At 43.2% G+C, this 14,838-nt stretch overlaps 1 protein-coding gene across 4 annotated transcripts in view; it reads left to right on the forward strand.

The window, feature by feature from the left end:
* The window catches only part of ST3GAL3 (ST3 beta-galactoside alpha-2,3-sialyltransferase 3), a 223,639-nt gene that overhangs the window by 99,613 nt on the left and 109,188 nt on the right, over window positions 1-14,838 (forward strand). For all 4 annotated transcript variants that reach the window (XM_058552166.1, XM_058552167.1, XM_058552169.1 and 1 more), the window contains one exon: window positions 8,502-8,544. In XM_058552166.1, the coding sequence (XP_058408149.1) occupies window positions 8,502-8,544 (43 nt within the window). The remainder of the gene's footprint in view (window positions 1-8,501; window positions 8,545-14,838) is intronic.

The raw sequence follows: 14,838 nt of genomic DNA on the forward strand, positions 1-14,838 counted from the left end.
GCAGCCCGTGACTGCGATGTAATCAGCTGGATAGGCTGGGAGCCAAGAATGGCCAGAGCAAGGGAAGCGCTACTGTAAAAGGTGGTTGGGCTAGGGACTGGGAGAGGCAGCTACTGCTGCCACCATTGCTGCCACCATTAACATTGCCCCCTCACAGCAAGGAGTGAAGGAAGACAAAGAATCCAGGTCCTAGGGCTACTCATTGGCTTCATTGGTCATTTGGCCACTCCGTTCACTCTTCCATTCATTCAGCACGTTTATGGAGCACCAACTCGGTGCCAGACCTGTATTAGGTGCTAGAGATATAGATACACATAGTTAGGATTGTTTAATTGTAAGCAACAGAACCTGACTGTGGCTAATTTAAAAAGGAATTTACTGGAAGGACATGGATACCCCCAGAATCAAATTAAAAGCTAAAAGGCCCTAAGAAAGGGCATGAAGGGCAGTGCCAGGAACCTAGATTGCAATAAATGGTCCATCTCATCAGCACACTGTTTCTCCCTGGTGTCACTCAGCTTAAGAGAGAAAGAGTCCAACCAACATAGCTTTTGTCAAGTCCCTATGCTTTGGATAGGCAAATCCCGCTGACAGTCTCACCCTTGCCTGCAATGGGAGAAGAGTAATTCCCTGAAAGAAATTCAAGGGGCTTGTTGCTAAAAGAGGACAGAAAACAACAGATGTGCACTGCAGACTCATGAGCAACTAATGGCAGAAATGCATAAAGTTCTGTAAGTTTGATGGAGAGCACAGAAAGGAGGCTCCAAAGCTAACAGTTTAGAGCAGAGAAGGTGTCGTTCATTGATCAGTCATTAACATGCCAAGTACAGCATTAGGTGATGAAGCCTTGGTAGAATTTCTAGTCTAGTGGAGGAGAGACACCAGTCAAATAGTCTGTTAATGTATAATTACAAACTGGAAAAGTGCTATGAGGACAAGTAAGTACACTTGTGTTAAAGGAGCATGTAAGAGGTACACAATCTAGACAGGAGGGTCAAGGAATGCTCTCTTCTAAAAGAGGGTACATTTGAACTAAGGTCTAAAGGATGAGCAGGAATTAACCAAATAAAGAGGTGAGGACACACTTCAGGCAGGATAAACTGCTTCTGAGAAAAAGTCCTATGTTGAGAGAGCTCATGGCTTATTCAAGGAACGGAAGGAAGGCCAGAACGGCCCGAGCGGAGAGCACAGGGGAGAAGATAGTGCAAGAGAGAGCTAGAAAGGTAGGCAAAGGCCGAATCATGAAGGTCCTGGTGGCACTACAGAAATGTCTATTAGATTTAGCTTTGGTTACAGCTGTATCTTGAAGGATGAGTGGAAGGTGAGTGAGGGCATTACAGGTCGTGGAAATGTCTGCAATAGCTCTCAGGCATAAAGGCTGCCTAGAGAGGAGTGGCGAAGGTGAGGCTAGGAAGACAGGCAGAGACAGATTAAGAGGTAGCTCCATGGTCTAAGCAACAGTGAAGACTCCAGCAAAAGCACTGGCCATGGTATAGGGAGGAGGATCTGTGTTTAGAAATGGGAGAGAGTACACCAAAAATTTCCTTGGAGGACTGAATGGTAATGCCATTACCAAGCAAACAAACAAAACAAAACAAAAAACAGGGCTGGGGACAGGTGAAGATGAGTGATTTACAGCGTTTTGAATTTGAGGTGACTGTGGGTCATTTAGGAACAGTGTGTAGGAAATAAGCAGTGTGAAAACGGGTTGGGAATAATATTCTAAGCGAAGGATAAAGCATGTACAAAGGCCTGGGGGTGATAAAGATACTGTGGAGGAAAATAAAGTAGTTCAGTCTGGCTGGAGCAGGGGCGGGGCAGGGGCAATGCAAGGACTCAAAAAGTGGACTTGGAATGGTCACTATAGACCAGATCATGAAGGACCTTGTAAACCAAGAGACTGGGATTCATTCTGAGAACAACAGAGGCCATTCAAAGGTTTTAAGCAGAGTTATGACATAACCATATTTGTCCTATAGAAGGACAGCTCTGGTTACATTATGGAGAATCTATTAGAGAGGGACAAAAGAGGAGGCAGGGAAACCTGGTAGGAGGCTGCTACAGTAATCTGGGTGAGACGTGAAGCTGGCTTCTTAGTCAAGGATAGTAGAAATGGAGAAAAGTAAGTGGATTTGAGATCCATTGAGAAGATGAAATTAGAAGCACCTGGTAATTAATTAAATAAAATAAGAGGAGCAGGAATCAAGGAATTCTCTCAGGTTTCATGCTTGGGCAGCTGGGTGAATAGTGGTACCATTCATTAAGGTAGGGCACACAGGAGGAGAACCAGGTTGTGCCTGTGTGAGGGTGGTGAAAATGAACTCTCTGTGAGGCAGCCTGAGTTTTAGGTGTCTGTAGAAATTGGACGTGTCCAGGAGACAGCTAGATATACAAGTCTGGAGCTCAGGAGAGAGGGTTGAGCAAGAATGAGAGATTTGGTTTGGGCGCAATGGAAAGATCGTTGGGCAGGCTAAACTGGATAGTTGAGCAAGGTGAAGTCTAGACTGGATAAGGAAAAAGTGAAGAAACAAGAAGAAACCACTAAAAAACAGACAAAATATATGAAAAAAGTTTTTTCAGACATTGAACAATAGGTAGCACAGAATGCCGATCTCTGAAAGAAAGGAAACAAGTGAGGTTAGCCCCATAGTTGCCCAACCTAGTGGCCTGGATGGTTTCCAGACCACAGGGAAGGAGAACCCAGGAGTCTTCCTAAGAGGAAACAGTTGAGAATTTGAGGAGACCAAGGCAGCCAGAATTCACAGGCAGAGTACCAGAGTGGAGAGAGCTGCACACACAGAGAGCTCTGGAGATCTGTTGAAGGTCCCCTTGACTCCTTAGCTGATCAGTGCATGTGTGTGAGGAAAGGACTGGAAGCCAGGGAAGAACCACTGGAAAAGAGCAGGCAGAATAATCCCTCACATAGCACTGGGAATAGTGAGAAAACGTCATAATAGATGGGGCATCACATAGCGTACCCAGAAGGGTTTCGCCGTAGTAGTGGGGCAAAATTAGTAGTGGGGCAAAATTAGTAATGGTGCCAAATTAACCCGAGACTAAAGTCCACTTTTGCCTCTAACCCTAACTCTACAAAGCTTAAAAGAAAGTCTTGAAAGGGTCAAACTGTTTCCAAGTAATTTAACTGCACCTCAAAAATACTTAAAGAATGCACAGATATCTGTACCCAACAAGATAAAATTCACATGGCTGGCATCCAATGAAGAATGACCAGACAATTCAGAGAAGCATGAAAATACAACCCATAATGAGGAGAAAAACCAATCAATAGAAACAGGCCTAGAGATAACACAAATGAGAGAATTAGTAGGCAAAGCCTTTAAAACATACTCCATGTCTTCAAGAAGGTAAAAGAAAGCATAAGAATGTTAAGGAAAGACATGTAAGAGATAAAGAAGAATCCTAATACTGAATGGATACACAACAAATTAGACACTCCAGATGAAAAGAGTGGTGAACAAGAAGATATATCAGTAGAAACTATCCAAAATGAAATACAGAGTGAAAAATTACTGGGGAAAAAAATGAACTGAGTATCAGTGAGTGGTGGGACTTCAAGCAGGTTAATACATATGTAATCAGAGCCCCCAAAAGAGAGGGGAGGGGAAAAAATTTTTGAAGAAATAATGGCTGAAAAATTTTCAAATTTGATTAAAACAATAAACTCGTAGACCCAAGAAGTTCAGTGAATCCCAAACACAAGAAAAATGATGAAAACTATACCATGGCACATCATAAGCACTCCCTCCTCACTACCCACACATTCGAGAGAAAAAGCAGCCTCCCTTGAGAGCTGCAGGAAAAGCCAGGCCTCACAGGGCAGAGCCAGGCTTCAGGTCTGCCAGGAGGCGGAGGAAGGTAAGCCAGTTGGTTGGCATAGGGAGTCCAGAGGGCATTATGAGAAAGATTTAGAAAGGAGATTGGTCAGGGAAGAAAGAACCCACAGCGAAATGAGGATGAGAGAAAAAACGTCCTGGCCCATTATAACAGTGATTATACCTATTATACCTGGGAGATTTAGCTGGCTCTAAGTTTTCCAGAGACTTCCTACTCTTCCTGAGAGCCTGCATTTGTTCAGGACAGCACATTCCTTCAGTGAGTGCTCCTTCTAACCGTGTGTTTCATGTGGGAATCCTAGTTATTACAGACTCCATCTCCTTGATCACTGTGCTTAGAACAGGCGTGAGGAGCTGACGCAAGCTAGACCACTCCTGACCCTTCCTGGGAGTTTTGCCATTAGGAGCAGAGAGCAGAGTCGAATTCCCTTTTCAGTGGCAAAGCTGAAGACGTGCACCTGAAAGTTGCTGGTGGCCGTTTTCCTAACTTAGCAGGAAAGGTAGTCAGGGGAGAGGACAGCTAACTGAGGGGGGCCTGATGGCATCCAGTCACTTTCAGTTGTCCCTGAAGCCCTCTGCACCCTGGCCCTCTCCACACTTTGGTTATGTGAACCGTTAAATTGCCCTATTTGCCTAAGTTAGTGCAACCAGCGTATTGAACGTGCAGGAAACATCAGGAGATAATCATGGCCACCTTCATTTTGTCTCCTCCTGTCCCCTTCAGTGTGGGAGGTCTAGAGAATTTTTTGATACCTCTGAGGTAATGAAAGTCCCATGGTCACATTGAGTCACCAATTCCAGAATTAGAGCCTTCAGCCTTATGTAATAGTCATAGCTTTTAATTCACCCAAAGCTACAGTGACTTCCCTCTCTGCATTAGGGCTGAGGACCAGCAGGCGCCTGGCCCAGGGCAGGGGAGGTGCCCTGCTTGTCTCTCCTTCCACTCCTGCCCCATTGCTGGCTGCTATTTCTGACCTCTCTGAAACTGATGGGGAAGGAAGAGAGAATATAAGCAGAAAAGACATAGATAGTGTTGGCACTCTCTGAACTGGCAAGTGTTGAAAGCTGACTCTTGGGGAGTGCTCTTGTTGGCGTTTTGGAGACCCCCTCCAACTGAGGACCTTCCTCTGCAGTTCCTCTGATGTGGGTAATGCACTCACCAAAGCCTTGTCACTCACTCCTTCTGCAGCTCCTGGGATTCCCAATGTCTGCCCCCGCTTCTGTCTGCTGAGGACTTGCCAACCCTCTGGGCAATCTTTTGGAAAGGACCTGAGACAACCCCACACTAGCTCATTCATGCATCCTTTTCTGCAACAAATTCTGGGAATGTAGGCCAGGTCCAGTGCAGCTCTCTCCTTGGCAGCCAGCCCATCTCGTGTCCTTTAGGCTCCTCAGGTACAGGTCAGGCACCTGACAGTCCGCTGTTTGCCCCATTCCTTAAGGGTCACGTGTCAAGCTTCCCTCGCCAGGCTTGAGTGAGAAACAAGTACTACCCATTCTGCCCCTTAAAGGAGATGGGGTTCATAACACTGCTCTCTCCAAAAAAATTCTACAAATCCTCTCTCCCTTAATCTCTCATAACCAGTTACTTTTATATTTGATGTAGGGAGGGCCTTTAGAATTATGTAACGGGTTTTCAGATATTTCCTTTGAAAATTTGCGTCTTAGTCTAGTACATCACTTTAGTGTCTGAAATTTATCATCCTAGAGGCTAGGCTGAAACTTTCTTTTTAGCATCCTGTTAGACTGATTTGATTTGGATTTATGACCATGGTGACTAAATAATTCTGATAATAACAGTTAGCAAATATTTATTGAGCATCTACTGTGTGCAGCCACAAAAGAGTAATGCTTCCAGCCCTCATGAGCTGCCAGTCTAGGACTGGCATAAACTTGACAGTTTATGACCTGTTAGCCTGCTGGCTGGATCCTGCCCATGGGCATATTTTGGTTGATCCTCATAATCTTTAAATTTTCTTGAATCTTTTGCCAATATTTACAAATTGAGAAATTTTACCTTAAAAGATCCAGATTCTTGGCTTTAAAAAACTCAGATGTTGCAATGCTGGGCCTGCATTGCTGCCTGGCATAGTTAGCTAGAGCTGGTGGAGGCTGCCCACTTTGACAGAGCGTGGAGTCTCCAGATGGACCCCATTCCCTCTTGGCTCTGTGACCTGAAACCAATACCAGTTGCCATTTATAATCATTGGGCTCACACAGTTACCTTTTCTTAAAATAAAAAGTAAAGTGAAAACTTTCTGGTATTCATCTCTCTTAACAAAAGAGAAAACAACAGATAGTCCAAGAGAGCCATGGAAGGGACATAATTTCTTTAGAAATGCAAAGTGTTCTTACATGTTTAATATGCAATTAGTGTGCGTGTGTGCAAAAAAAACACTTAAGATGCTGTTGGAAAATAACCCATAGACATAATTATGCTCACTATACAAAAATATATGGTGGAAAAAAGACATTTCAACAGGATTTGTTTTTTGTTTTGTGAGGAAGATCAGCCCTGAGCTAACATCCGTGCTAATCTTCCTCTTTTTGCTGAGGAAGACCAGCTCTGAGCTAACATCTATTGCCAATCCTCCTCCTTTTTGACCCCAAAGCCCCAGTAGATAGTTGTATGTCATAGTTGCACATCCTTCTAGTTGTTGTATGTGGGACGCGGCCTCAGCGTGGCCAGAGAAGCGGTGCGTCGGTGCGCGCCTGGGATCCGAACCCGGGCCGCCAGTAGCGGAGTGTGCACTTAACCGCTAAGCCACGGGGCTGGCCCCAACAACAGGATTTGCTTTTAATGCAACTAAAGTAAGTGGTATGAGCTGCTGCAAGAGGGTATCACTTTTTCCCACTTCCCTTGTTGATGTTATGTTCTTGCTTGGCCCCTGACATTTGAATTTGCAACAAAGGGAGAACATTCTCTAACCTCTCTGGAAGGAATCAGCCGAAGCATGGACTCGGTGTACGTCCGAGGGAGTCTTTGCTGCGGTCTGAGGAGCAGGAGCAGGATAGTTGCCCCAAGGTTATGACCATATGGGGGAAAGCAACAGGTGTTGGCAAGTTCATGAGGTTTTCTTTTTCATGGAATAATAGAATAGGATTGTTGAAAGAGTATTACGCTTTGAAACTAACTCTTTCTGCAAACTTTGTTTTCAGTTTATTTTTTAAATTGAAACCTTTGTTTTTCTTACTGATTTTTGCAAGTTTCTGATATATTAAGCAAAGTCTCTCATCCATTCATCTAAGTTAGAGCAAAACCAGAATTATTTTGAGGAAAGGCTTTCACTTGCCCAAGCGTATTCTCTTGGGAAGCAAGCCTTCTGTTGAGTTGTGTGTCCTAGTTGGTATCTTCAGTTTTAAGAAGAGGACTTGTTCTCTCACCACAGCTCAGCTGGGCTTATGAAAGCGCACGTCTGGCCTTAATTGGCCTTGCAGAATGGCTCCTGTGAGGTACTTGTCAGTGTGTGTAACTTCCCTCTCTTGGCCATTCATTGCTTAGTAAAGACTGAGTTCCTCGAAAGCTTTGCTGCATGGCCTTTTCCGTCCAGTTGTTTGGTCTTGGTATTCTGTTTTATCCTCAGATTAAGCCAGGCCAGCTGAGAACTGCATTCGTAGACCATCTTACTTTGATGTAGCCACTCTACACACACACACACACACACTCTTTGCAATCGTTGAACAAAACTATAAGAAACAATCTTATGACGCTTCCTATCATTTTCCATGTACAAATATTTTTGAGGACACAGAGGAAACTTCCTTCAAGTCTTAGTGTCAGGAATAGCTGTGATTCTCCTGGTTTATTTTGTGGACACTGTAAGCGATTGTATCAGTGCTTTGCATTTAGTTTTAGCTGTGAAAAATCTCGGGGATAGATCTGTAATTTCCTCCTCTGGCAAGCGTACAGGATCTTAGGACACACACTTTTGGTTTTCTTATCCTGGCTGCATTTCATTATTTTTCCTGTGCTTATTTCCCCTCTGGCCCCCAGATTTCTTCTTTTTTAAAATCTTGTACTTCAAACAATTTTGTAAAACTGCTTCAACTTCATTTTAGAATGAGGCTAGACAGAAAGAACTTAAATAAAATATTAATGATTTATCATTTGTTACAAACATCTTAACCAATTTGTTTTTAGATTTCATTTTGAATGTCCTATTCTTTATGTGGTCAGATCTACCAGTTCTTTGTGATTGTCATGAGGAGGATTGTTGCCATGAATTTGAGGACCCCCTTGGCTGCCACATCTTTACCCTTAGTTAATATGGCTGATTCAGTGAGAACTGTGCTTAGAGCTTAGAGGAAGCAGAGATTGCTTCTGACTCTTACTTTTCCAGGGGTCCAGTTTTGTGGTTTACTAAATTTCGGTTTTAAGTATCACATTTAAACAGGAAGGCAATTATATATTAGCATAGGGCTACTTGGCCTAGAAGGCCTGGGAAATACCTGGTGTTGAACCTGGTCCTTCACAGACAGGTGTTCAGCAAGAGTTTTGTGACTTAAATTTAGTTGTGGCTTATGTATTTGGATCTGTTCTTTGAAGCAATTGTCTGTCCCCATGGTCTAGGTCTGGGGAATGCTATCTGTTAGTGTCAGCAGTGGCTTGACTTCAGTGACATTTTCTACTTTTCTTTTCTTTTTCAGAGTATGATCGGTTGGGCTTCCTCCTGAAGCTGGACTCTAAACTGTGAGTAGAATGAGAAAGTTCCTTGACTCTGTGGTAGAGAGATCTGTAAGAGCTGGGGTCCAACCTTGAAGGGTCAGCTCTCATCACCCCTTAGGTTGTTGGAGGATTCCCTGGGGCCTCTGTCCTCAGTGTGTCAGCAGAATCTTGGAGCATATTACAGTCTGCAGAGGCCTGGAGAGGATGGAATTGTGGGCGCAAACATAAGGCCTTAGCTTTGGCTGGCACAGGCAGCTCATTACAGAAGGAGCCACTGTCAGGAGTTTGAGGGACAGAGAGGCCCCTGGAAAGGCCTCTGCTACAGAGTGGAGGATGGTTGAGTCACAGCAGGAGGCAGTGGCCTCTCAATGATGCTCTGCAGCCTGACATGCAAAGCCTTCTGTGATCGGGCCCCTGGCTTCGTCTCCTGCTTTAACTCCTGTCCTTCTCCCACAGGTAAACCCTCTACCTTTGCATGTGCTTGTTATCCGTGCCTGAAATTCCCTTTCCTTGCTTGTCCACGAGGAAAGCTCAGAGACCACTTCCTCTCTGCACAAAATTCTCTCTTCCTCTATGCTTCCTCTGAATTTTCTACCTCTGTCACCTATTATCTCGTTATACTATATAATTAACTGTAATCATTATTAACTTATTAAGAGCACAGGCTCAGAGCCAGGCCAAGCTTGGTTCAAATCCCAGATTGCCATTTACTCTTCTTGTGATTTGGGGCAAGCTACTTAACCACTCTGAGCCTCGTTTCATCTGTAAGATAAGGACAATATACCTACTTCACAGTGTTGTTGTAAGGATTTAATTGAAATGCTTAATTCATTAGGGATTTTCAAGTAAATAGTATCTAATCCTTCCAGAATCCTTTCCTCTTCTGGCCTTCTTAGTCTCCCTTGCTCCTAGACAGTACTGGCATATACTTGTGACGTGCTCAGTAAACATTAAACACGTGGCTGCATGGATGGCTACATGGACTCATGGACGGATGATAGGTGGATGACTATGCACTTTCCCTGTTAGACCAGGATGCCTTGAGATTGGGCTCTATCCACTCTGTGCTCATGCCCTGCACAGGACCTGTCACATGGTTGATGTGCAATCCCATGGTTGCAAAACTGCCTGTGGCTCCTTTCTATTGTTAGTCATCTTTGTACACCTGTGTCCCCTGTCCTGCACCAGACAGACATGAAAGATCAGAATTGTGTCTCCTGCCTTTCCTCTCTTGCATGAAGCCTGGATCACAGCTGCTTCTAATGGTGATGGCTGCACATACATACAAGACATCAAATCTGGGGTATTTGGCTTTCCCACTGAATTGTCTGGCAGCCCCTTTTCCTGGCATCTGGCTTCTTAGCTCTGTGAAACTCAAAACTATGAGTTCAGGCATTGTAATTCTCCCAGCTTTTACATATCATAGAGGTAGCTACAAGGGAAGAATGGTCTGCTCTTTATACCAAGCTAGTAGAGAGATGTCAGCCACATGTTAACATCTGGGGAATGAGGCTTGATTATGCTAGAAAACCATAGGCTTCACTCTTAGAAAAGTCTTAATTTAGTGCTCTGGGCAAAAAACAAATCAAGTATAAGCTATAAGCAAGTGAAATGCCACCAAAACGGAAGAGATGTAGTAATTACCAAGTTGAATCACGTTGATGAACAAAAGACATGTTATCTAGGACATGTTAACTACTGTATTTAATTGTCTTCAACAGTGTAAGGAGGGGAATTAGGAGGACATCCTGCCCTCCTGACCTGACCGTTGGGTAGTACACAGTAGGCTGTTGCGTAGCTTTCTGTTGTGTACCAGGCTGGTTCCATGAACCATTTGAGTCAACTTGGTCTTTAGTCCAGGGAATTGCCTTGGCCTCATTTGATTTAACTCACAATTTAACGTACAAGCTAGAACTTTCCTGCTTCTTCCTGCAAACGCTTTTCCCATCCAATGTTGTCTTCAGAAGAAAGCACAGATATGTGGGAAGGTTTTTATGTGATTCTAGGGAGAAGTTTCCAAGTAAAGGATTCTGTTTTGGGGGAGATAATTCCTTAGCAATGTTCAGATCCCCCTTGTGAAGTCTTTCTCTGCTGTGCTGTGTTCTATTTCTAATGTATAGGAGAGGATCTGACCCTGGAGCAGAAGAACTGGATTTGAATTCTGCCTCTGCTGCTTAGAATTACATGACCTTAGATAATCATTTTAGCTCTCTGAATCCCAGTTTTCTCTTATGAAAAAATGTAGATAATAATACCCACTTGCTAAGGTTTTATGAAGAATAAAAGAAAGAGTCCTATAAAGTATGAATAAGTATATAAATTTAAGAATTTAGTCTCATTTATTTTGATTGGATTCATTTTAGCTTCTTGAGTATAAGAATTCATATGTTCTGGAAAATTTTCAGCCATTATCTCTTTAAATATTGCCTCTTCCCCACTCTCTCTCTACTCCTCTTCTGAAACTCTGATTAAATGTTAGATCTTCTCATTCTAGCCTCTAGTTCTATTAACTTCTCTTCCATATTTTCCATCTTTGATCTTTTCCACATTAAACTGGAACCCCAAAGGACTCAGCATAAGGATAAACTAGAACTAAACCTGCGCACCCAAACCAGGACTGCAGGAGAGGTTGCTAGAGCTCTGAGTGGATCAGGGCAATAAGTTAATAAAACAGAAACACTTGATATTCACAGCCAGAGTTCTCATCACTCAGGTGACCCATGAACTCAGTTTAAGGTATTCCAGACTGGCACTTTCTCCAAGCTCCTGGCAGAAGCAAATGCAAATCCTCTCTGGAGAAAGACATATGAATTCTTCACAAATAACTTTTCAAGGAAATGAGCAGCTCACAGTAAAAAATAGCTAAGCACACAAGGAAACAAAGCTCCATTAGTGAGAACCATGAAAAACAGACAACAGAGAATGACCCATAAAGACTTCTGAAATTGGAGTTACCAGACACAGTTTATAAAGCAGTTATATATACTGTATTTAAGGAAATCAAAGACAAGGTTTAACTATGTACATAGAATAGGGAACTATAAAAAGTTAAATATTAGATTTGGAAAACAAAGAACTTCTAGAATTAAAAAATACAGTGACCAAAATTAAAAACTCAGTAGAAGGATTTAGTAGCAGATTAGATACAGCTGAAGACAGAGTTAGTGAACTGGAAGATACGTCAGAAGAAATTATCTATAACAGGAGTTGGCCAACTTTTTCTGTAAAGGGCCAAATGGTCGATATTTTAGGGTTTGGGGGACCTTATTGTCTCTGTCACAACTACTCAATTCTGCTGCTACAACATGCAAGCAGCCATAGACAGCACATAGACAAATGAGCATGGCTGTATTCCAATAAAACTTTATTTATGGACACTGAAATTTTAATTTCATATAATTTTTATGTGTCAGGAAATATTATTCTTCTGAATTTTTCTCCCAACCATTAAAAATGTAAAAGACATTCTTAACTCATGGGCCATACACAAAACAGTCAGTCAGAGTTGGCCCATGAATCAGTTGGCTGACCCTTAATTGAGAATGCAGCACAGATCTATCTGCATGAGAATTGTCTCCCTACCTCAGATGTTTTCTATTCTTGAAATCCTATTGTACAGAAATACTCTTAAGATAGCTCTATATTCAATGATACTCCAAAAATCTGGAAATAGATGTTTTGGACGTTTTTGTCTTCTCTATATTCTTTTAATTATTTCTTTGTGGAATAAATAGTTTTCTATTTCCTTTGGGAATTCCTTGCTGCTACATGACAAAAATCAACTTGTCAGCGCTATGAAAATTATTTAGAATACTTATATGCAGCGAGCTGTACAAAACCTTGTCTTTTAACTGCAGTCTCTGTTATTCAGGAGGGCAGTGGTTTTTGGAGGTTAAAAATGTGGGCTATTGAGGGGCCGGCCCCGTGGCTTAGTGGTTAAGTGTGTGCGCTCCGCTACTGGCAGCCCGGGTTCGGATCCCGGGCTCGCACCGATGCACCGTTTCTCCAGCCATGCTGAGGCCGCGTCCCACATACAACAACTAGAAGGATGTGCAACTGTGACGTACAACTATCTACTGGGGCTTTGGGGAAAAAAAAAAAAAAAAGGAGAAGGATTGGCATGGATGTTAGCTCAGGGCTGGCTCTTCCTTGGAAAAAAAAAAAGTTGTGGGCTGTTGATCAGACATGGATTTTTAAAGCCCAGTTCCGTGTCTTACTAGCTGTAATCTTGAGTGAGTTATTTAACTGCTAAGCATCAGTTTCCCACTATAAAATGGGGACAATAGTCATCACCCAAGGATGAGATTCAGCCTATCCTGTACCTTATCAGTGCCTGGTAATGAGACTGGGACCTCAGTTTGCCTCCTGCTCTGTGGCCCAGATTTCATTTCTTCACTCATTCACTTAGCAAATATTTCTTGAGTACCAACCATGTGCTTTGTAACTGGGATAAAACTGTGAAAATTCTAAGCCATGTGAACAGCCTTATAAGCTGGATTGGAAAGAATGTTTTGTTAGCTAAAGTCTTAATGAATGGGAGAGAGTAAATGAGAACAGCAAGGGAGAGTAGGAGGTAGTATTTCAGGATAGCATGAGCAATGAACAGGTTTTTGTTTGTTGTTTTTTAAAATAAGGATGACATACTGGTAGTTTGGAAGCATAAATGGACTACAAAGAGATAGGAGAGATCCTCAGGTGCATGGGGTATAGAAGAAAGAGCAGCTTCCATTGCACAGGGATGTACGGGAAATGGTGTTTTCAGGAGAGATCAGGATTCTATGAAAGCAGAAGATGGAAAGAGCATTCACTGAAGAAGTTGAGGATATAAAGGAACAACACTTCATGGAACACAGTGGAAAGTTAGAGTATGGTACAAGGGGAGAGAAGGGGCCAAGAAGAAGAAGCAGAGAGCAGTGACTTGAGCATGAGATAACTGACAAGCAGATAGTTGAGTAAACAAGAATAGCCAGGATGTGAGCTCGTGAGTTGGGTTTTGCTGGCCTCAAGGTTGCCCAAGAATTAATCTTGTGTTCCCCTGGGGGTGAGCACTCAGGCTCCTCAGTGCACTCAGCTACACCCTGACTAGATGATACCCCAGGGGGTTGAGGTCTGGGCCCCGGGAAGGCGCTAGGTTCTCTGAAAGGAGTCTGCTGTTCAAAGTTGAGGGTCCTGGGGAAAGGCTCAGGGCTGCAGGCTGCTGCCCCAGCGTTGAGGTAAGCACTTCTCCTTCATTCAACAAAATTCTTGAGCAATTACTGTGTGTCAGGCAGTATTCTGTGTTCTGAGGATATACCAGCAAACAAGATGGTCGATAAACAAAAAGTGTAATAAATAGGTAAAGTTTTCAGTATCTTGGAAGGTGATAAGGAAGAAAATAGGGCTGGACACAAGAATGCTGGAGAAGAGATTGCAAGTTTAAATGGGATAATCAGGGTAGGCTTCATTGAGAAGATGACATTTGAGCAAAGACTCAAAGGAAGAGAGAGGGTGACCCCTGCCAGTATCTGGAGGCAGAGCATTCCAGACAGAACCCTAAGGAAATCTCAGTCTCAGTTATAAGAAATATGACACCAGGAGTCAGGAATGTGCCCATTAGTCCAGCGGAGAGAGCAGCTATCTGGAGCCTTGGAGGAGCCAGACCTTGGTGTCCAGGTGTGTGTTTCCTGAGCTGATGTCAGCCTTCTGGGAGCTGATTTAATTAAATGAAGGTTTCATCTGTTTCAGCTGAGTGTGGGTAGGTACTCTGTGCTCTGGGAAAGTTCCTGTCTGCAGTGTGGTGTTTCATAGTCACCATGTGGGCGAGAGCGTGGGGACTTTAATGCTCAGTCTTATTTCATAAGGAATTCCACGTGAAGACACAAAGATATGAAAGCCAAAACCAAGAACTTTTATCCCCCAAAGGCTTGTGAAAACCAAGCCAGTTGTGGAAGGCCTGTAAACATGGGACAGTCTAAAATATACCCTGAGGCATGGTTTACTATTGCCAGAACAGCCTGACAAGTTCCCTGTGGCTGCAAGGGGAAATTGTTTATTGAACACCTCCTGTATGCCCAGTGCTGCACTAGGTACTTTCTGTTACTTATTGCTCACGACAACCTCTTAGGTGATCTCATCCAGTCTCATGGCTTTAAATAGCATCTATATGCTGATGACTCCCAAATTCATGGTTCAAGCCCACTCCTCTTTCCCTATACTCCAGACTAATTTGTCCAATTGCCTCCTTTACTTGGATGTGGATTACGCTTAGCATATCCAGAACCTAACTCCTGACTCACACGTGCCTCCCGGAATCTCCCCTACCCCAGGATATGGCAACTT

Source organism: Diceros bicornis, chromosome 13, assembly GCF_020826845.1.
Source record: "Diceros bicornis minor isolate mBicDic1 chromosome 13, mDicBic1.mat.cur, whole genome shotgun sequence".
Lineage (NCBI taxonomy): Eukaryota > Metazoa > Chordata > Mammalia > Perissodactyla > Rhinocerotidae > Diceros > Diceros bicornis.